At 38.7% G+C, this 22256-nt stretch overlaps 2 protein-coding genes across 2 annotated transcripts; both read left to right on the forward strand.

The window, feature by feature from the left end:
* Positions 1-895: 895 nt before the first annotated feature.
* Positions 896-9754, forward strand: LOC136846095 (innexin inx2-like). Its single transcript, XM_067116814.1, has 6 exons — positions 896-1900; positions 2697-3178; positions 7343-7584; positions 7766-7987; positions 8165-8340; positions 8475-9754. The coding sequence occupies exons 2-6, from the start codon at positions 2810-2812 to the stop codon at positions 8552-8554; spliced, it is 1089 nt and encodes a 362-aa protein (XP_066972915.1). The 5' UTR covers positions 896-1900; positions 2697-2809; the 3' UTR covers positions 8555-9754.
* Positions 9755-15139: 5385 nt separating this feature from the next.
* On the forward strand, positions 15140-19342 carry LOC136846096 (innexin inx2-like). Its single transcript, XM_067116816.1, has 5 exons — positions 15140-15661; positions 16952-17193; positions 17475-17696; positions 18047-18225; positions 18736-19342. The coding sequence occupies exons 1-5, from the start codon at positions 15290-15292 to the stop codon at positions 18813-18815; spliced, it is 1095 nt and encodes a 364-aa protein (XP_066972917.1). The 5' UTR covers positions 15140-15289; the 3' UTR covers positions 18816-19342.
* Positions 19343-22256: the final 2914 nt, after the last annotated feature.

The following is a 22256-nucleotide window of genomic DNA, read 5'->3' on the forward strand; positions in this document are numbered from 1 at the left end:
GGTCGGATGTTCCACAGAGTGGTCTTGTTGAAATGTAGTATAATAAAAATAATGACCCTATACCACTAAAAGACTGATATCTAAGCCATAAGGAATTGGAAAAACACTACTGTAATGAAGTACGATTAAAGTGACAAAGCAGAAAGACTATATGGTAGCAATATCCAGTCTAAATTTGTTGCTTTATAACGTTCAGCATCGAATGCCTGGAAGCTGAACTATTTCCCTACGTGAAATTTATAGTACTAATAATGCGTACTGCAAACTGTCACATTTGCAGTATTAAATGGCACAGAGGATGCAACGGTGAGATTTGCTTCATCGACGCGTGATACTAGGAGTTAGTTAATAGTAACGAAAGGTTTTGCCAGCTCTGATATTAGTTAAAAAATAAACTTTGGACCTCACAGGCTCACTGAGAGTCCTGTCGCGTGAGCAACACAAATTCAATATTATGAAACAAAGGACGCTGATAAATTTACAATTTCCCCGCGGAATAGGGTTTTAGGTCGGCAAATGGTGCGTCCATTCCAAACTAAACGACGGTTTTTTCTTGAAAATGAAGGCAAAACAAAATAAGGATGATATGGTAACTGGTGAAACTCACAAAATGCACATCATATACTGAACAGCAGTCTCTCTCAGGGGTAAAAGTGAATAAGGTACAGTAAACTGTAGCTTAATCTTATTCATGTTCTTTAGTTTGAGTTTTCCATCCTGTTACCTGTTACTCGTGAAACTGGGAAATCTGTTCACGCCTCACACCGAGAGAGAGAGAAAGAGAGAGAGAGAGATAAGCGGGGGAGGGGATGGAGCTTATGAGCGTTTATTTGATAATCCTATCGTTTGATTGAATTCATCACTGAAAACTCGTAAATTAACGTCAAAGAGCCCCGTCGTACAGCGACTTCCTTGTCTGTTACTTATAGTGAACAGAACGGTGATGGCAATATGAAGTGGAAACGTGGAAGTATCAAGTTCCATGAAGAGCTGTGAGTGCGTGTGGTTGTGGGAGGGAGGTGTGGAATGTCGAGGAGCGATCAGATAATAAAGCCGCTGTTTCGTTTTCAAAAGTACTTTCCTACAAGTTCGTGTTTCTCGGCGCTTTCGAAACTATAGTGTCTATATAATTCACCTGTAAAATTTACTCATATGTATGCCATCGATTGCGGAATAGGCCATTTCGCAAATTAGAAACTTTTCCCGCTCGTGAACGCATAAGAAAATGTTTCTTAAGATACATTCCTAAGAAGCATTCAAGTTATTAACTAAAGATTACCATCGGGGATTCTTGGTAAATGTGTAGATTCATTCCTTCTACACGTTAAAGGCAATACGTAACCGGGGTTCTGCCCAAGATGTTGCCATATCACAACCACTAAACATTTTCTTTTTTCTGATTATGATTCATATCTCGATTTCATGAGGATAGAAACAATTCCCCCGAACATAACTGTTTACTAATTGCTTTATTTATATGTCTATGGTTGCTGCATCATTATGTGCATAAATGGAACGAATGATAAAGCCGGCTTCCAATAACAGGGTCCCTGCCCTTCGTCCCGACTGACCACGTACCCCAAGGGCAAAGTTCCTTGTGTTTTACAAACAAAAGTTAGTCCTTATATTTTCATCAAAGGGCATGAAATATATACCATAACGAGCGAGTTATACTTCAGAAAAGATGATGTGCAGTAAGTTAAACAGTCTTTCAGGAAAGAGCTTATTTGCAGTGTTACCAGACACGGGTTGAGTTGCCAGATCCTCATTATCCGGACCCAGGCGGGGGAATTTGTGGATGTTTGGGGGGAGGAACTTAACAGCTGAGGGTGGATGGATGGAGGGGCGAGGGAGAGAGAGAGAGACAGACTTTTAGGGGAGGAGCCTTGTGCGAGGCTAGGTGGACAGTGTTGCCAAACCCGCGGTTTACCCGCCCAATTGGGCTACTTTTGAACTGCTTGCCGCGGCCTGAAAGATGATTGGGCTACTTTGGTGACACAAAACCGCGGTAAGTTAATACATATTTATTGTAACGGGAAAGACGTATACTGAATCTACCTCTATTTTGGATTTTAATAAATAGGCTACTGTTCCAAGCTTAGTTATTTTCGCAGTTGGTTGATCAGACTGTCGCCGTCAGCCACTAAACAGGAATTGAGGCGTTAAGGGTAATTCGTTTCGAAATATGAGTTACTGGTCAGATTCCTTTTCCCATTCAGTGAGAAGGTTGACTGCGTTAAGATGCCAAAAAGTGCAATTTTAGTGTTTATAAGAAACATTATAATCCTAATTGGGAGAGTGAGGAACTCTTGAAATATTGGGTTAATAGTTTGTGGATGTCGTTTTGCAATGCTGTCATAAGAGCTCACCACAGATTTAATAAAACATGCTAATACTGGGACCCATAAATCATATGTGGATGGAGGTTTTTGGTACTTCAGCAAACCAAGCAGACTGACATCAACCCAAAAGCTACGGATTTGAAACTTTTCCGTGTGCATTGCTTGCCATACCTCAATAAATTCTGTTGATCACATTGGGGAGGTAATAAACGAATGTGGAAAAAGCTATAATTGTAGTAAAAATACACTATGCAATCACTGTTTCATGTCGGATAAAAAACTGGGCTACTTTTCAGGCTATTGGCGGTTTTAAGGCTTTGTACCGCGGTTTTGACTATACATTTGCAACCCTAGGTGGATTTGACCAGGTCGTCTTAGTGAATCGTTGACTGTTGAAGGAAGAGGGAGTGTGTATCCCTCTCTGTAGGTTTTGTTAGTGGTGCTGGAACTTAAAGTAAACCGTCATCATGTATGACGTTTTCGGAAGCATCCGGGGTCTATTGAAAATAGACTCCGTGAGCATCGACAACAACATTTTCAGACTACATTACAAAGCCACCATGTTCATTTTGGTGGCGTTCAGTTTATTGGTGACACAGAAGCAGTATTTCGGTGATCCCATCGACTGCATCGTGGAAGGTGTCGATGCGGGCATCATGGATACCTATTGCTGGATCCATTCCACTTTCACGATTCCTGCGCTCACAGGGGCCGTTGTAGGACAAGAAGTGCCCCATCCTGGTGTGGCAAATCCTGAACAACACGGGTCGGATGATCAGCATGAGACCAAGCATCACAAGTACTACCAGTGGGTTACCCTGTTCCTCTATTTGCAGGTCAGTAAAACGTTTGGGTGAAAGAGCCTTGAGAACAGTTCGTGTCGGTTTTTGTATATTTCATTTAGGTTATTTGACCTCCGGAGTTAGGTACTATCATGTTAGTATTGTAAAAACACGGTTTTTCGCAACATAATTGCAGTTATTGATATCGTGGGTATAAAGGCTACGGTAGGTTTTACTAAATGCCTTAGAAATGGTTGTAGGCTGGGCCAAAAATGGTAAATTAAGCATAGTTCATAGGCCTAAAGTAAGGTAAATTATACGTCAAGGGATACCAAATGTAGGTCAAAATCAGTGAGAAGCCTAATTACTGTAGTATAGGCAAAGTAGTCATTGAATGAACCTGTTTGAGTGCCAGGTCATCTTGAACCAAGTTACTTTTTCCCATTTACAAATATCTAGCCCCCATAGATTTCATTTATTAAAATGAGTGTGGGTCTTGGCCCTCAGAATAATGTGGTTAAAATCCCTTCAAACATGAATCCAGATTTGCAAATTGTAACGCACACCGTTTAGAATAAGTTTAGTGTTGTTTGATGAAGGCAGTTTTGACCGTTGTCCGATATAAATTATTGAGTTTAGCGGTGTAGGTACGTTAGGCCTAGTACCGTGTTCATTTAAATATTGCCTTGAAATCGGAGGAACGACCCAACAAGTTTGTATTGTTGCATCGTATTCTTGTATCGAAACAGCATATATTAGGCTAGGCAAGTCAACAACGGTCGGTCGTTCACATCTCACAGAGGAAGACACGGGGGTACGGGGAGTGCCATTTTTATATAATAGGTCCATTTTAGCCCTTGCTTATTAAGTGTTGATAGCTTGCCTGGGCCGCAAAAGTTAACTTGGAGTATTTAACACGAACTTGTCACGATGGACGCATCAAGTGTCACGTTTTCTATTTTCTAATGTATTCTTTCCTCTCCAATCTGACCTGTCCTTCCTTCACAGGACTGGATGCACCTTCTGATGGGCTTTGGAAGCCCTAGGAAAAAAGCCAGGTATTCTTTGTCAGTTTTTGTCACCCTGCTAATTATTTACTAGCACATTTCCTTTGCTTTTTCTAGTTTCTTTGCTGTTGATGTTTTCCATGCATAATCGTTTCCTTCACTTTTTATAGTTTTTTTTACGTTGCATATTTTGTTAGGTCTTGATGTCATACTGCTTGATACAAAAATTTTGTGCATTTTTTTTATTGCTTTATAAGAAACTCTAAAGTGTATTTATGGTTTAAGCGTTATTTTTTTTTTAAGTTTTCTTGTGTTGAAAATATTCGTTAACATTTTTACTTTATATTTGTATACAGTTGTCACTAACTTGATATATGCTTAGTTTGTTGGAATTACGCATCCAGATGTGTGGCCTAAAATACCCTAGCAGTATGATGGAATATATAAAAATTAGTGTCGTAGTTTTCGTACTGGAGAGAATACTAATAGCAGCATAGCCTATATGTTCTGTTTTCCCGCCATTCTGCACCATGTTCATTCATGATTTTATTTTCTCATTGATCGTTGCTCATCGATCGATATAGTGCCTAACTCCCAGCTGTGCGCGTGTGAGTGCGCTTTAACAGTTTTCTTTGGCATTGAGCGGTTCTCGTATTTTGTTAAATTCAAGTAAAATATTATTTCATCTATATATGCTCTCCTATAGGTTTGAGAATTTACGGGGTTTAAATGCCTCGACGGGAGGTATAAACTGATTTGGTAATTATAGAATTACTTGGGGTCGGTGCTCATTTGTTGCAAGATTATATGTATGACTATCTCCTTTTTGCTGATTCCACTAAAAGGAGCTAAATTGATTTGGTGAATAGTAGGATTCCTTTGCCGGCGTTAATTTGCGAAGTTAAAAAAATGGTTCTGGTAGCCTCCGTTCTGACCTGTTTGGATTATTGCAGTGTAAAATGTTAGTGTGTTCTCTGGACTTACAATGTGCTTGAAGGGCAAGTGTATAATTAATTAATGGTTACAATGTGCTTGAAGGGCAAGTGTATAATTAATTAATGATTAGATAACCGTCAACATATGGGCTGCTGTCGTCCACATTGTAGCCTATATTAACTTATTTTCACAAATACTCATATTTTGAGGGGTTCCGATCTTCCTGATCTTTGTGATTGAATGGTTATCTGGTGTACAGACCTGTGCAAAACTGATAATGTAGGTAAGGCTAATAAAGCTGCCCTTTCCCTAACTAACCGGGATCAGTGATGAAAATGCCCAAAATCAGTCCAGCGCCAGGACGTCGGAAGCTACTTTCACATCCTCTTGTGTTGATGGTATGAGTTGGGAAATTTGCCCAACATGTTTTGATTTCTTGCCAGATATTCGGCACTTTTTGAGCTTCTGTATTTTCGATCAGGTGTTGAATACTGAATTACTTCTCTCTCTCTCTCTCTCTCTCTCTCTCTCTCTCTCTCTCTCTCTCTCTCTCTCTCTCTCTCTCTCTCTCATCATGCAAGAAGACAACAATGATGCAGCTATCAAAGAGCCAAAGTAGGACAATTCGTATGAGAAATATCTTCGTTGCTTCTCCGTTTGGCATCACTTCCATTTGCATTTTTTGCATTGGGGACTAAAGACTACTTCGACCGAGGAAATTTGTTAACCCGGGTCTCGGGTATGGCAGGTTTTGGAACTACTGTTACAGGAATTTCATATAGGAAACGGCTTGTTATTAACCGGTCTCCTATGACGCCACTACTAAGCTATGACGTTATATCCCACGGATGTATTCAGAACCAGATGCGAGTGGTTTACTGGAGTTTATTGTACATTCTATTTAATTGTGGTGACGTAGAATTACTTTAGTTCTACTGGGCTACTACTGAGGAATATATCGTAACAAGAGCAAGCTACAAGTTGCATGTAGCAGTAAGAGTAATGACACCAATTGTATCCTGGGCTAGTGATGCTATTCCCAGGTGTGTTAACCAGTTTCAATTGGATTTTGATTGTTGCGTCCGCAAGTCGTCAGGTCTCTCTCTCTCTCTCTCTCTCTCTCTCTCTCTCTCTCTCTCTCTCTCTCTCTCTCTCTCTCTCTCTCTCTCTCTCTCTCTCTAAGGAAGTGTTATTACTGTGAAAATTGCTGTTTGTGCTGGTCCTATTGGCATGATAATAAAAATTGGAAAATCTGGGGAAATTCAATCAGAAGTAGCGTTTGGCGCAGGTGGTGTTATGTTGAGTGTTTTCACATGCTTTGAAGAATGCTGGAGTGATAAGTAGAATTTGTCACACTTGCGGTAAGATGTTATGTTCGTGCATAGTAATCTGGCTTTAACGCCAAAGGAATTATGGCAGTCTTCACACAGTGCTGTTTGAACCTGGTTCCATCAGTTGGAATCTTTAAGTATAGAATACCCATTAGAGTTAATGCCAGTTATTGCAACGTGTAATGAAAGTTGATGTTGTTTTGTGGGTATTTGAGGTAGTTTCTCCTTTTATCTGTTCTTATCTAATCTGCGCCAGTTCAGGAGTTGGAGATAAAGGCCTTCCTTTCGTACTGAATGTGATAAATATCGGACTGGGTGTTATATGCATATACACATACATATCCAGTACAGCACGAAGGAACGCGTGCTTGAGAATGTCACTAAGTCCACGTCGAAAGGTGAGTGAAAATTGGGACTTTGAACAAGTACTTTAGTAGTTTATTCTACATTTTCAAGTTCACACTGAATACAAAAGAAGTTGACAGATTTGTATACAAAAACAAACTGTAACCCTGCCCCCACCTTCTGTTTTTGTAAATAAATCTGTCAACTTCTTTTGTATTCAGTGTGAACTTGAAAGTGTAGAATAAACTACGAAAGTACTTGTTCAAAGTCCCGGTTTTCACTCACCTTACGATGTGGACTTAGTGATATATATTTACACGACCCTCCTTAAAATGTTGAGGTTGGTGTTGTACTTGATTATAGCGTAAAGTGTGTTTAAGAGCTGGCGTAAATGTATATTTTTTCCCCTTTATTTACTCAACACATGCATGTTAGCTTTTAGTTTACCTGTGAATTTATGGCCGCGCCTTTGTTGTTTCAAGATAAACAGAGGGGTGATGTTAGGATACGTAATTTTAATAACGCTAAAACCCACAATCTAGCGTCAGGGTTTCAGATGAACGGGAGTTTTAAAGCGATTTTTAACTCTTTCGTTTCAGGCCATTATGTTCTATATCCCACGGTATTTGTGGAAGATCTGGGAAGGTGGCAAGGTGAAGAACTTGGTCATGGAGTTGAACTCTCCCATTGTGGAGGACGACGCCAAAAGAGAGCGCAAGAACATGTTGGTCAACTATTTCAGCCAGAACCTCCACAACCACAACTTCTACGCCTTCAGGTTCTTCGTTTGCGAAGTTCTCAATTTTGCCAACGTCATCGGGCAGATCTATTTCACGGACAGGTAGGTTCAGGTAGCTGAATTTCTAGTGACTGAAATGCATTGCATATCTAAAGGTTTTATTGATATTTGGCCATTTTTAAAGTTGGTTACCCCATATGAGGTTGGTAAGGTTTTGAAGAGGTTTGGTTCTGTCTTTCGCTCTCTCCAACAACTTCACTAATTAATTTACTTCTCCATTTAGGTTCTTGGGCTATGAATTCACCACCTATGGCACCCGTGTCATCCAGTTCAGCGAGCAGGAACTCGGCTCAAGACACGATCCCATGGATGAGGTGTTCCCCAAGGTTGCCAAGTGCACCTTCCACAAATATGGTGCCTCCGGTTCCATCGAGAGGCATGACGGTCTGTGCGTGCTGCCCCTCAACATCTTTAATGAGAAGATCTACATCTTCCTCTGGTTCTGGTGAGTTGGTTGTACATCCTGATGTTAGGTTACAGAGGCATTTCATTATTCAAAGTCCCGTGCAATCAAAGGGCTAGGTTATTTTACGTGAATTTTTTGACCACATATATTGTCTAACTGTTTTCATTCACTTGCATTGGTTTTGTACATTTCGGTTTTGCACCTTCAACTGATTAGGTTCATCATCGTGGCCGTTGTGTCCGGCGTTGGATTGTTGTACCGATTGGCAACCTTCACTCCCGCCTTCCGCCAAATTCTCCTGAGGACGCGTTCCCGCCTGGCTTCTCCTGAGAACGTCGAAGCCATTTCCCGCAAGTGTCAGATCGGGGACTGGTTTGTTCTTTATCAGCTCGGTAAGTAGTATTTTTCAGCTTTAATTTTATTAATTATATCGGTACTCGGACGTGAAAACATTATGAACTATAACATTTCTATGAAAAGAGACCTAAACTGTTAAAATAATTTGTTTTTGCTGTTTCTCTTGCAGCTAAGAACATGGACCCCCTGATCTACAAGGAATTCATCACTGATCTGGCTAACAAACTGCAGGGCAAAGGTCCCTTGTAAATGGAGTTCCTCTTGTTTTGTTAATGTACAATGCAAGTAGACAGCTAAGTGCTAAGAAAAGACCCACCAGCTATGTGAATATATCAGCAGAATACTCCTGGAGAGATATGGCTGTAAAGGCAATAATTTTTTTTTAATGGGTTCATTTTGGCATGCTAGGCGTAGCTATATTAAAGGCTGCTTTTTTTTTGGGAAGAGATTAAGTGGTAATGTGGTCTTTTTGAATGCAAATATTGGTCGTTTTTTGTAACGGGAATCACTTTGCTAATGTATTTATTTAGTACTGTTGATGTGACGACATTTTTGTCAAGTGTGCCAATGAAATTCGCGACATTGTTTTGTTTGATATCAGTATTTTCAGTTTTTAAAAGGAAATTATGAAATTATCAAAAGGTATTTATTGACATCGGTATTTACAGATTTTTAAAAAGGGAATTGTGTTGACATAAAATGGGGATATTTGTATGACATTTTTTGTATGATAATGTTACCTATGCTTTGCATTATTTATTATATAACTTGTTTTCAATAACTTTGTCACAATGATGAGCTCAACTTCATGTAAGTGTGTGTAACGACAGTTGAAGAAAGGTTTGAAATGTTAGTGGTATAAACATTGTGAACAAAAAAAACATTTGTACAGTTCGTTTTCAACTGGGTTGGCTAACGACCTCTGCATTTGGAATTTCATGTTCAAGTTCTGTTTGGCAAATTTCAAGATTAGAGATGCTACCAGCTTGTGATTAGAGAATCGAACCTACTTTCACACTAAATGAACCCGTCAGCACCTCTTTTGAATTTGTCATAAGGTTGAAAGTGTATTTGTATGACCTAGTTGCAAGTATAGTATATGCGTAATTTTGATTTTGGCTCACTCAGTTGGGCAGTACCCATGACGGATGATTTTGTCCCATTACGAATGCAAGTTCAAGGCCAATCCTGTGTGTTTTCGGCAACTCGTCTCAAAAGAGTTCCTGTTGTTACAATAGAGCGTGATTTTGTATTTTACCCCTGAAACGCTGGTTTAAGGGACCAATTATCATTACGTACTGTAGAAAAGTCTATTTTTAAGGATTCACTTATTTTTGCTACTTACAGTGCTAAGATATATAGTTGTGATAAGACTGCTAAAAGGACTAGACTATGTGGAGGCTAGTCTTATTTTCTATAACTGTTTTCATAATGTTTTCATTATTTTTTTTTTGTTTTACAAAAAAAAGTCTTTGTTGGATGCATGTAATTTATATTTTTAGTATAAATTCATTAAACTACAAACAGGACACTCAACAGAATAATGTACAGCTAGTCGCAAGGACTTGTTGAATGAATGTAATGTAGAATGTTTGTTAAAACAGAAGTACAGATAATCCTGGATTTATGTATCATATCAGAATAAAGAAAAAAAATGACTTCGCTGCTTTCATTACTATCCCCTTGTTGTACGAGAGGCTCCAATATTATTATATGCGTTATGGACATCGACTAAATTCATATAGCACTTTAAGGGACCAAGTGTTAATTTGTCTGGCTTTAAATGCCAATATTTGAAAAGAAAATGTTGCCAAGTGTTAAAATGACGAAGAAATAGGTAATCTCAATTTTTTACCGTTAAGAAAGAGATAATAATTATGTAATCCCCGTAGGGGGGCGTTAGTGCCGTCAGTGCACCTCATGGCGTGAAATGTGGGCATTACATAAGGTTCTTTGCAACGTTCCTTCGGCCCTTGGCTGCAACCTCTTTCATTCCTTTTACTCTACCTCCGTTCCATCTTACTTCACCCTTCTAACAAATGATCATATTGCAACTGAGGTTTTCCTCCCACAAACCTTTTCACTCGATTTCCGTTCCAGCGCTGAATGGCATTAGTTGCCCAGTGCTTGGCATGTATGCATAAAATCTATAAATCAATCAATCAACCACGGCCACCTTGATTACTGTATAACGCGTTGACAAGAAAAGTCGACTATCTAAGCATTAAAAATTTAAAGGCGAGAAATATGCAAAGACAATTTTGTAAAAGCTGAACGTTTTAGTACAACACCGCCGAATAGTTGGCTGTGGCGCTTGCATATCGGGCCTTAAACGCCATACGGGACACCCAACGAAAATAAAACACGTGAGAGGAAAAGTAAGCGAAGTAAAAAGTTAAAATCAAGCGCCTCTGAAATAAAAGCGAGGCTACTTGTTCACTTTAGTTTTATTTACAGCCCTCCACAGGGATAATTCTCTCTCTGGCGGGCCCTTGTACGTTTTCAAAATAAGGTGCTTCTTATATTTTATAACTCGTGTTTTCTCGTCAGTATCGTTTAAGGTTTGAACAAATCGAAAAGGAAATCAAGGGCATTAAAATGCTCCGTTACGATTACGAGGTGAAACATGCTGCAAGAAAGGTGCGATAAAAGACCTAAATTTCACAATCAATCAATCAAAAAGAAAAATCTTTATATTTAGTACAAATTGAACCAAGTATGACAAAAGCGCCGTTAATAATAAACCAAATGTTCATGACTGGCAAAAACTGAATGTTTTATTATTATTACTGATATTACTGAAAGCTAGGCCATATGTTTAGGAGTGACGGGAATCGAGAGATATGGAACTGGTACCCGCTGAACTTGACGCTCCTCCCCCACCCCCTACCAAAAGATAAAAAAAAAAAAAATACAGTTATAATTAGTGAAAGTTTCGTGAATACTTCAAACACAATGAAGGCAATTTATCACCGGCATGATACAAACTGGCCAGTACTAAAAAAATGTACAATATGCACCGTCTCAAAAAGTTAATGAAATGAACACAAGCTAAAGCAAAAATAGTCCGCAAAAGGAAGTGGCATGAAAGTACTGTCAAGAGCATAAGCCCAAAATGTGGTAGGCTACATCAGGCTTTAAAAAAAGGGAGTTTCGAATGAAAGTTTTTGAAGAATCCTTTAAAAGGTAAAGTTCAGTTACAAAAAAAAAAAAAAATCAAACTGGGTGAGTTCTAAAAATTTAATTGTAAATTTGAGAAAAAAAAAAACAAACGCTTAACTTGAGAGATATTTAGAGATATTTACTGAAAGATGGAATGAATACTGAAAAGGCGGCAACTCTCATCTTGAAAGAGCGATGCATGTCACTGTTCATATAAGTAATCATCAAAACACGAGCTGAAACTAAATCATGCAAAAAAAAGAGATTACAAAACGGCACAACTAAATTGAACGATATACTGTAGTGCGCTGCATTTGGGAATTGAAAGGTCATGGAAAGTGCTCTTTGATACTCTTGAATTTAACCCCTTTTGAGCAAAGTAGTTATTTTAACCTTCCTTTTTCCCCTGTAGTGCCGTCAGTGCACCTCATGCCGTGCACTAGAGTCATTGCTCAAAGGTTCTTTGCAGCGTGCCATCGGCCCCTAGCTGCAACCCCTTTCCTTCCTTTTACTGTGCTTCCTTTCACATTCTTTTTCTTCCATCTTACTTTCCACCTTCTTCTAACAATTGATTCATAGTGCAACTGCGAGGTTGTCCTCCTGTTACGCCTTTCAAACCTTCTTACTGTCAATTTCCGTTTCAGAGCTGAATGACCTCATAGGTTCCAGTGCTTGGCTTTTGGCCTAAATTCTATATTCAATTCAATTCATTTCTCAAATTCGAGATAATGGCGAGGAAACCTTAGCCATGTTGATAATGCCAAAAGCATAAAAGTACAAGGTGCTTCAGTGCTCAGCTTTCCAAAGAAAAAACCTCTTCCTATGCACAGGAAACCATTACGTCCCTAAGAACACTGGCAAACACAAAAGAAGTGCACATGTTGACCAGACTAAATGAAAGTAAGTCTGTATATCAGAGGGAATAAAGAAGTAGCCTAAAAAATGTTGGCTAAACTCCATCTTTAACTGTACAGGGCTCACATGTCCACCCTGCCAAAATATTACCCATATGACCTCTATTCCAACCTGCTTGTACAAAAGTATAAAGGCAGAGAAAATTAAAAAGTTCATGGACTACAAACAGGCTCAAATAAAAACTACACTTCACAGTCATGCTCATACTGACATCTACTTCAGGATGGACTCCTACTCAGAGGGTTACTCAAACCATAAACCTTCCAGCCAGTATCCTTGGGGATACTCTGAGTGATACCTGTGGGGAATCAACCTCCCAGAGACGGCGGTTCGGGTGCTAAGGAGCAGTTCAAGCAGAAGAAACCTCTTTCCCTTTGCTGCATCTTCTGTGGCACCTCAAATAAGGCAATACGTAGACTTACACCAAGGACCCCTTCAGTCTGAGAGACAGTAACCACCACTATTATGAAACTAACTGTTTCACTGGATGCTGGAATGCTTACGATTTTTGCAACAACAGTGGACAACTCCTACAGACCTGCAACAAACCTTATCGTATTTAGGTGCCTCATGGTGTATAATTGCCAGAGTGCTTTTGAGATATATATTATTAGATTTGTATCAGAAGTCAGACAGAATACCCAGAAACACAACCATCCTTGAAGAAACTGGACCAGGTGCAAAATAGCCATTAGGATTACAGTTAGTCTCTCCCTCCTTAACAATAGCTGCACTTCATGCAAAAGCCCTTAATTACAGACGGGTAAATATAAAGAGCAGGATGAAAACCCTCCAATAGGATTACTTGGAGCGTCCATCAGTTTTTATACTTCTCATCCATAGGATGTCAAAAACGTAAACTGTCACATACAGAGATTAAAATTAGTCAGCAATTGCACACATCTTATAAAGTTGCCTGAGATGTCAGAAATCGTTTAAAATATCAGGCATTTATGATGACTAAATGACTAAAAATTCAGGTTGACAAAATACATCAGAGGTAGTTAATAAGGCTATTTATATCAAACCTAAAGACAAGAACAAAGCATGAACCAAAATTTATGCAAGTCTTTTAAAATGTTCCACAGAGAGAGAGAGAGAGAGAGAGAGAGAGAGAGAGAGAGAGAGAGAGAGAGAGAGAGAGAGAGAGAGAGAGAGAGAGAGAGAGAATTATAAAACACTTATCTGCAAGCTAAGATTATTATGAACTGGTGAACCTTTTATTACTAATTTAAATGATTTTTTAATAGGCAGAACCCAAAGGGTCTGTGTTGATGGTCAATACAGCATATTTAGTAACAAGATTGCAGGTGTTCCTCAAGGTAGCGTTCTTGGACCTTTGCTATTTATTATCTATACATTAGTGACAAGGTCTGGAGAGCAAATTGATTGCATACGTCGATGATGCTACTCTTCTAACTGTTGTTCCTTCTCCGCGCCTTTGGTCTGTTTGCAGAATCATTGAACAGAGGTCTGGAGCGTATTCATGAGTGGAGTAAGCTTTGGGGCATGAAGCTTAACCCTTCGAAAACTGAAAGTATGATAATAGACCCAGAGCACTTTAGCCTTTGCATCCTGATTTACATTTAAATGGCACGGTTTAAAATATCAGTGACTCTTAAGATTTTGGGTGTAACTTGTGATAAGAAACTGACTTTTGAGACACACATAAGTAGTACTGCTTCTTCTGTTTTTATAAAAAAGTTGGTATCTTGCAGAAAGGTTTTCTTCTCCCTTGTTTGGAGTACTATTTTTTAGTGCGGTCTTTCGGTGCTGACTCTCATCTCAAACTCTTTTGGACGGAGTTTGTAAGTCACCAGTCGAATTTATTTTGCCAACTCTAAATGTTGGTTTGTAGCACAGACTTAAAGTGAGTTCATTATGTTAGTTGCATAAAATGTAGTACAACGACAAATATCCTCTGCACTCTTCTTTACCTGACCTAGCTGCGTTTCCTCGCAACCCTAGGCAGGCCTCTGTTGCAAACAGTGTGTTTTCTAGTATCAAGTTTAGTACTATTCAGTTTTCTATGAGTTGCGTTTTGGCTGCAACTGAAATGTGGAATAGTTTGCCAAGTGCAGTTGTGAAGTTTTCCTATTTTCAAATGTCTAAGTGAGGACCAAATTCATTCCTGCTTTCCTCTAATGTCTCCTGAATTCAGATGAATCGGTTTCATTTCCTATTCCCTCGTATTTAGTTATCTATCACCTTTTCCTATAACTTGGCTCTCTCTACAGGCCGAATTCCCTTAGGAACCCTCTTAGGGTTAGGTCTGTTGACTCTGTTCATAAGTTTTCAGCTGAAGAGTTAAAGAAAGAAAGAAAGAAGTATTTTGAACGATTTTAATTTGACTTTTGAAAAATCTGCTTTAAAGCCAATCTCTGGGGCACTTTCAGCTATACAGCGCTACTATGGTGGATGTTCGCATTTAATAACTGGTTTTGGGGAAAATAGGTTCTTTCTGTTTTTACAAAATTCTCTGTAAGGTTTCTTGCATCATCAAGTCTTGCTGTTTGCGAGGTTTCTAAATTCTAGCCAAAACGTTTTGATAAAATAATTCACCTACAGTACTCTAGCCTTTTGTCGCGCTCACGTCATCTAAAATAGATTTATTAGCGAAAACTCCGACTTCTTTATCCGAAGCTTCAACTTATAGGACAGATTAATTACGTGCAAAATACACTTTAAAATTACGGTGTAATTACCTTCGTCGTCACCGAAATTACCCGAAAAGGAGACTTCTGAGGATATGGGTTTCCTGTCTAATACGACCACGCAAGTTGACTCAGCTCTGTCGCCGAGTGAGGTGCCGGACTTCGCAGGGGAAGGACATTCAGAGTGCCCTAGAGCCCGAGGATTCATCTCCTCTCGTTTTCGTTCTAGAACTCCAAGTCTCTCGTCGCAAAAATGTCGATGTACGACGTGTTCGCAGACTTGAAGAACATCCTGAAGGTGCCGACGGTGAACACCGACAATACGGTCTTTCGCCTGCACTACAAAGCGACCATGATCTTGCTGGTCGCCTGCAGCCTTCTGGTGACCCAGAGGCAGTACTTCGGCGACCCCATCGACTGCGACGTCACTGGCGTCGACCAGGGCATCATGGATACCTACTGCTGGATACATTCGACGTACACCATGCCTTACCTTGCTGGGAAGGTGGGCAAGGACCTGCCCCATCCAGGGGTGGCTTCTGACTACGATATCCATTCGGGTGAACGCCACGAGACGAGGCATCACAAGTACTACCAGTGGGTCGTGATCGTCCTGTTCCTCCAGGTGAGTCGCTGTCGCCTTGCACATTCCGTCTGAGAAAAACTAAGTGTTGGCTAGAACAGGGTCCCAGGAGTTTATGTGATCAAGGCCAAAAGCAAAATCCCCAGAAGTAGATGTTTTATTGAACTTATGTAGCTGTACCTTTTCCTTTACTTGAATAGGAAAGTCTATACCAGCTTTGATCTAACGTTTTAAAAGCACCTTTTGAATAATAATACACTAACCACAGAGCAGCGAAGAATGTGCAATCTTCCACGTTTTGTGGTTGTTCTGAAAATATAATCAAGAAAGAAAATGTTGTCTTCTATTCAAAAGATCAGTTAAATATTTTCATCAAAATATCCATCTTAAAATTACTACAAATTTCATTATCTTTTGATTATATAAAGAAGTCCGTACAATTACACAACATAGACGAGAAAAAATGAAAATTAGGATGAGAACTAATTTTACTTTGCTCGATTTCCGATAATATGAGTTTATTTCATTGGCAAAAGTTTATGGCAGAGGTTAAGGGAAGACTGGGCAAAAAAATTATAGAATCTTTTAAAAATGAAGTACAGAAGACGGTAGAAAAAATGGGCAGATCTAAGTACACACGTATAAAATATTGAGTGTTTTTATGAGCCTCGACAGGTCTTCGGTGTATGTCTGAATGGCCTTGTCAGGTAGATTCCCACTTCTCAGAGAGAGAGAGAGAGAGAGAGAGAGAGAGAGAGAGAGAGAGAGAGAGAGAGAGAGAGAGAGAGAGAGATTCATTTGACAGATCTGACAGGAATTTAGTGTACATTCCATCATATTTCTATGATATAGAAGAAGAAATTATAATTTATTAATCATTATTGCTGCATTCGGTAACTGTCTGACACGCACAAAAATTCCGCGATAAAACCATCTCGTCTTGTTATGCGGATTTTCAGGAGTTAGGTCAGCGAAAGACTGAGAGAAATACTAATGAGATAAAGCACGAAACTGTGAGATTTGGTTTTTCAACGCTGCTATAAAAGAACAATATTTCTGGGGAAGTTTCACCAGCAACTCAGGGACGCAAGTGTGGAAGAACACGATCGGATGACAAATGAAGCGCGGCTGATATCAGCGACATTTCCCTTTCCGATATGAACCACGTGATATTTATTAATAACGATTTGTTTCGTATCCTCAAAAGTTATCGAAAGGCTGAAGGAAAATGAGTAATCTCCCGGCAAGAGATTTGGGTTCCAAAATTGAAATAAAACCGGTTGATATCGAAACCAAATCAATAACTTGATATTTTCCTTGGTTGCACTGCAGGCCCTCATGTTCTACATCCCGAAGTATATCTGGACGGTCTTCGAAGGAGGAAAGATAAAGATGCTGGCAGCTGATCTGAATTCCCCCATCGTCGACGATGGCATGAAGAAAGACCGCAGGGACATGCTGGTCAAGTATTTCAGCAACAACGTGAACGCACAAAATTCCTACGCCTACAAATTCTTCACGTGTGAAGTCCTGAACTTCGCCAACGTTATTGGCCAGCTGTTTTTCACTGACAAGTAAGTTTGATATGTGTGGAAGTTTAAGCAAGTGATTCCAAGTTTGGAAGGTCTTCCTTTTTTTTTTTTTTTTTTAATTCTTTTGTAAATTCAGTAAATCCTGATTTCAACCGAATCTTATTCAATCAGAGATCCCTCCTAGGTAATGTGCTTAATTCCTAAAAATACATCATTACCAAACCTCATTTTGAATGTTGCTCCGATTACTTTCCCTTTACAATCTATAAAACCTAACTACTAATTGACGCACTCATTACTTATCAATCTATTTACAATCCTAGATTCCTTGGCGGCGAATTCCTGACCTACGGCACTGACGTTGTGAGAATCAGCGAGAGCGAACTGGGCTCACGCATAGATGCGATGGACAAGGTGTTCCCCAAGGTGGCGAAGTGCAACTTCGAGCTTTACGGAGCTTCTGGGAGTCTGAATAAGCACGACGGTCTTTGCGTCCTGCCTATCAACATCCTCAACGAAAAGATCTACATTCTCTTGTGGTTCTGGTGAGCAATTTCTGTATGTACAGCGTCACTGCGTAAAGAATCTTGAATTCCCCGAGTCCGGGAACTTTCACCTATGATTTTTCCAGAAAACTAAGTAACAAATGCTAATGGGGAAACTGCATCAATTCCTCTCAGAACTCATCCGTGGTTTTTATCTTAGTAAATAAACGTATATATATTTCTGTAAACCTGCGTGTTGGAATGAAGCGTTCTTCGACAAACCTCCAATTTTATACTTCTAAAAGTCGTCAACGGCATTTTAACATATAAAGAATCCTCAGCCTCGAGATACAGTACTTGGCAATTCAGTTCACCAGTTCTGTTTCACTGACGGACTAATTTCACCCCAGGTTCATCATCGTCGCCGTCATGACGGCAGTTGCCATTCTGTACCGTGTGGCAACGATCGCACTCCCAGGACTTCGGACAATGCTCCTGCGGGTACGCTCAAAGCTCACTGACCCGACGGACATCCAAGACGTGGCCCATAGGAGCCAATTTGGGGAATGGTTCCTTCTTTACCAACTATGTAAGGGTTTCTATTTATTTGTGTTTGCATAATTATGTGCTATCTACATGCACATTCATTTATACGTCCCTTTTATTTCTGTTTATATATATATATATATATATATATATATATATATATATATATATATATATATATGATATAATTATTATCACTTTTGTGCGTGATTCATTTATCACACATTACCACAGGTGAAAAAAAGAGACAGGGTGTAGGTCTGACCGGTTTCGACTTTATTTCAAGCCACTGACGAAGGACTGGCTTGGAAATAAAGTCGAAACCGGTCAGGACCTACACCCTGTCTGTTATTTTTCACCTGTAATAATGTGATATATATATATATATATATATATATATATATATATATATATATATATATATATATATATATATATATATATATATGTTTCCCCTTAAAGAGTGAAAAGCACTACCGCATGGAATTAGACATTTCTTTTAATTGTATATATATCATCTGTCGAATTAACTTATTCCTTCCGTCTCTTGCAGCGAAGAACATCGACCCCCTAATCTACAAAGAATTCATCCACGACTTGGCAATGAAGAGGCGAGGCAACGGGCCAATCTAAACGCTGCTTTCAGCTCAGTTATGTTAGAACAGGGATATTTATATAAGTTTAAATCAAATTCAAAAGCTTAATATCTACTTCGCTGTTCTCGTTATGTAAAGTAATGCAAGGAGGACTTCACTTAGTTATGAAAAACGGTTGTTTTTGCAAACATAAAAACATACATTTATATATACACTTATACACACAGTTATATATAAACACACTCATATATATATACAGTATATATATATACTGTACATATATATATATATATATAGTAAATGTAAAAATCACTTAGGTGCATACATAACGTACTAGTATACATAGTTTCTGAGATATGAAAATATAAGGACAAAAGTGATCTCATCTATACGCACTACAGAAGAAAGTGGTATGAATATGGTTCACATGTATGTATGTATACACATGTGCCAGGATATGTCTATGTTGTGAATATGCTTTTATTAAATGTTGCCGCGACTTCAGATTATGGTATCTCCGCCAAAGATGTATCTATAAGTAAATAAACATTAAAATTATCATTATCTTAATATTTTATTTGATTCCATTCCAACTGGAAATCATAACAAATTTATGCCTGGTGTTATTTAAGCGTACTAAGCTGTCGTAACAGAATAGAATATAGAATTTATGCCAAAGACCAAGCGCTGGGACCTAGGAGGTCATTCAGCGCTGAAACGGTAACTGACAGTAAAAAGGTTTGAAAGGTGTGACAAAGGAAAACCTTGCAGTTGAACTATTAGGAAAGGGTGGAAAATCAGATGGAAGAACGTAGGTACAGTAAAAAGAATGAAAGGGGTTGCAGCTTGGGGCCGAAGGAACTCTGCAAAGAACTTAAGTAATGCCTACAGTGCACCGCATGAGTTGCACTGAAGGAACTACCCCCTACGGGAGTTTGCATAACATGACAGTTCTTGTCCGATTTGATCCACATTCGTTTCCGATCTTGGCCAAGTCTACGAGAATTTATTTAGGCTTATGGTAGGCCTAATGAAGCCAGCGGATGTGTGGGTACATTAGATAAGAACGGCCTAGCTCTATACTAGGCCTACAGGGATTATCGGAACAACGATGGGTGTTCTTCATAAAATGGACAGATACCGCCAAGCACAAAGAGGCATACGCTGTGTACCAGTCGGTCTGGGTCTCTGTTCTATCTCTGATTAACTGAGTTTCAGATAAGACAGAGGAAATCGGGGTCACAGCGAAGAGATTTGAGGTGACACAATAAGACGAAAAACTGAAAAATGCTCGTAGTAGCACGGGTCTTGAAATGGAGAAACAAATCCACAGTTATGCGTGGTCGCAAATTTTTCAAAAATAGTTCTAAACAGAGAGCTTTCGGGAATCTGTTCGATACCCTTTCAATCTATTTAAAAAGTAAGTCTAGACAGAGAGCTTTCGGTATTCTATTCGACTTCCTCTTGGAATCCGTTCAATCCCACTTTTCATTCTATTTAGAAGTAAATCTAGACAGAGAGCTGTCGGGAATCTGTTCGATTCCCCTTTTCAATCTATTTAAAAATTAAGTCTAGACGGAGAGCTTTCGGGAATCTGTTCGAGTCCCCTTTTCAATCTATTTAAAAATTAAGTCTAGACGGAGAGCTTTCGGGAATCTGTTCGGTTCCCCTTTTCAATCTATTTAAAAATTAAGTCTAGACGGAGAGCTTTCGGGAATCTGTTCGGTTCCCCTTTTCAATCTATTTAGAAATAAGTCTAAACAGAGAGCTTTCGGTAATCTATTCGATTCCCCCTTGGAAGCTGTTCGATTTCCCGTTTTCACTCTATTTAAAAATAAATCTAAACAGAGAGCTTTCGGGAATCTGTTCGATTCCCCTTTTCAATCTATTTAAAAAATATGTCTAGACGGAGAGCTTTCGGGAATCTGTTTCGGTTCCCCTTTTCAATCTGAGATTCCCGAAAGCTCTCCCTTTAGATTTATTTTTAAATATATTTGCACCAATACATAATATGGATTTGTTTCTCCAATGTTAAATAATATAAGTATTCAAAACTGCGTTAAAAATTATGAGGCATTCACCCTGCAATGTTTTGAAGAGAACAGGTATGGAATTAATACCAGCGGCGGCGCACTAAGATCCACTACTGTAAATGCAGTGGTGAAAAAAAGACTGAATATTCATGGCTTCCTCACCACTGAATAATAAAACGGAAGCCATGGCATTCTTTGTATACACCAACAAAGAAGGGGCGACTCTCACATTCTAAGTTCTGACAGGAGAGAGAGAGAAAAAAAAAAGAGAAGTTCGTTTCCCTAAAGAGGAAAATACTAATGGAAACCGTAATAAACAACAAAATAAAACAATGAGATTAAAAGGAAGCTGACTGAAAAAATAACGTGTAACTAAAATCCGTAGGCGGTACACATTTTCAATGTTCATTTATTTTTCCATTTATACATAATTTTTTTTTTAGCGCTAAAATGCCTTGACCATAAACATATAGAAAACGGGGTCAAGAATCCATTGAATATCTTTAAAAGACAAAGGGAAAATTGAGCAAGCCGGTTATTATTATTATTACAGGCCACGCAGAAAGGCCACACACTTGCCTATAAAGCACCCACAGAATAGAAGGTCCATATGTAAAAATCGAAAAGACTCATTATAAAGAACAGGGATAAGGATTATCACACGCCATTTTTTGCTGTTTACATATATTAAAAATAACAAACGGACAAATAAATAAGAGTTTCATAAAATCCCCAAATTCGTGTACAGCAATCATTTATTGACAAATATCAATTCTGCAAATATCCAGTGTTCGCGTCATCGTTTCGAAAAATGTTAATAGCTGCGTTGCTTTTATTAGAGACTTTTGTATTCACTTGATAAGGGCGTTGGCTTGACTGTACAGTATCATCAACCTCAGTGTAAACTGTCGATAAACTGATGTCTTACAGCATTACAGTGTCATTCTTTATCTTTATTCAGTGAAATTCACTATAATAAACAAACGCTTGCAGTTTACCTTTTCAAATTCTATTATTCTTATTCAAATGTTCATATTGTAGAACAAATATGTTCAGAAGCACATCATAAATTTCAATATCATTCTTTATCTTTATTTAGTGAAATTCACAATATATTAACGCTTGCAGTTTACCTTTCCAAATTCCTATTACATTCAGCTTATTCAAATGTTGAAAAAACCACATATTGTAGAACAAATATGTTCAGAAGCACATCATAAATTTCAATATCATTCTTTATCTTTATTCAGTGAAATTCACTATAATAAACAAACGCTTGCAGTTTACCTTTTCAAATTTCTATTACATTCAGCTCATTCAAATGTTGAAAAAACCACATTTTTTAAAACAAATATGTTCAGAAGCACATCATAAAATTTCAGAGCGTCATTCTTCCTCTTCAGTGTGGAGATAATTGTTCAAATGTTCTCTCTCTCTCTCTACAT

This window comes from Macrobrachium rosenbergii, chromosome 14 (genome assembly GCF_040412425.1).
Source record: "Macrobrachium rosenbergii isolate ZJJX-2024 chromosome 14, ASM4041242v1, whole genome shotgun sequence".
NCBI lineage: Eukaryota > Metazoa > Arthropoda > Malacostraca > Decapoda > Palaemonidae > Macrobrachium > Macrobrachium rosenbergii.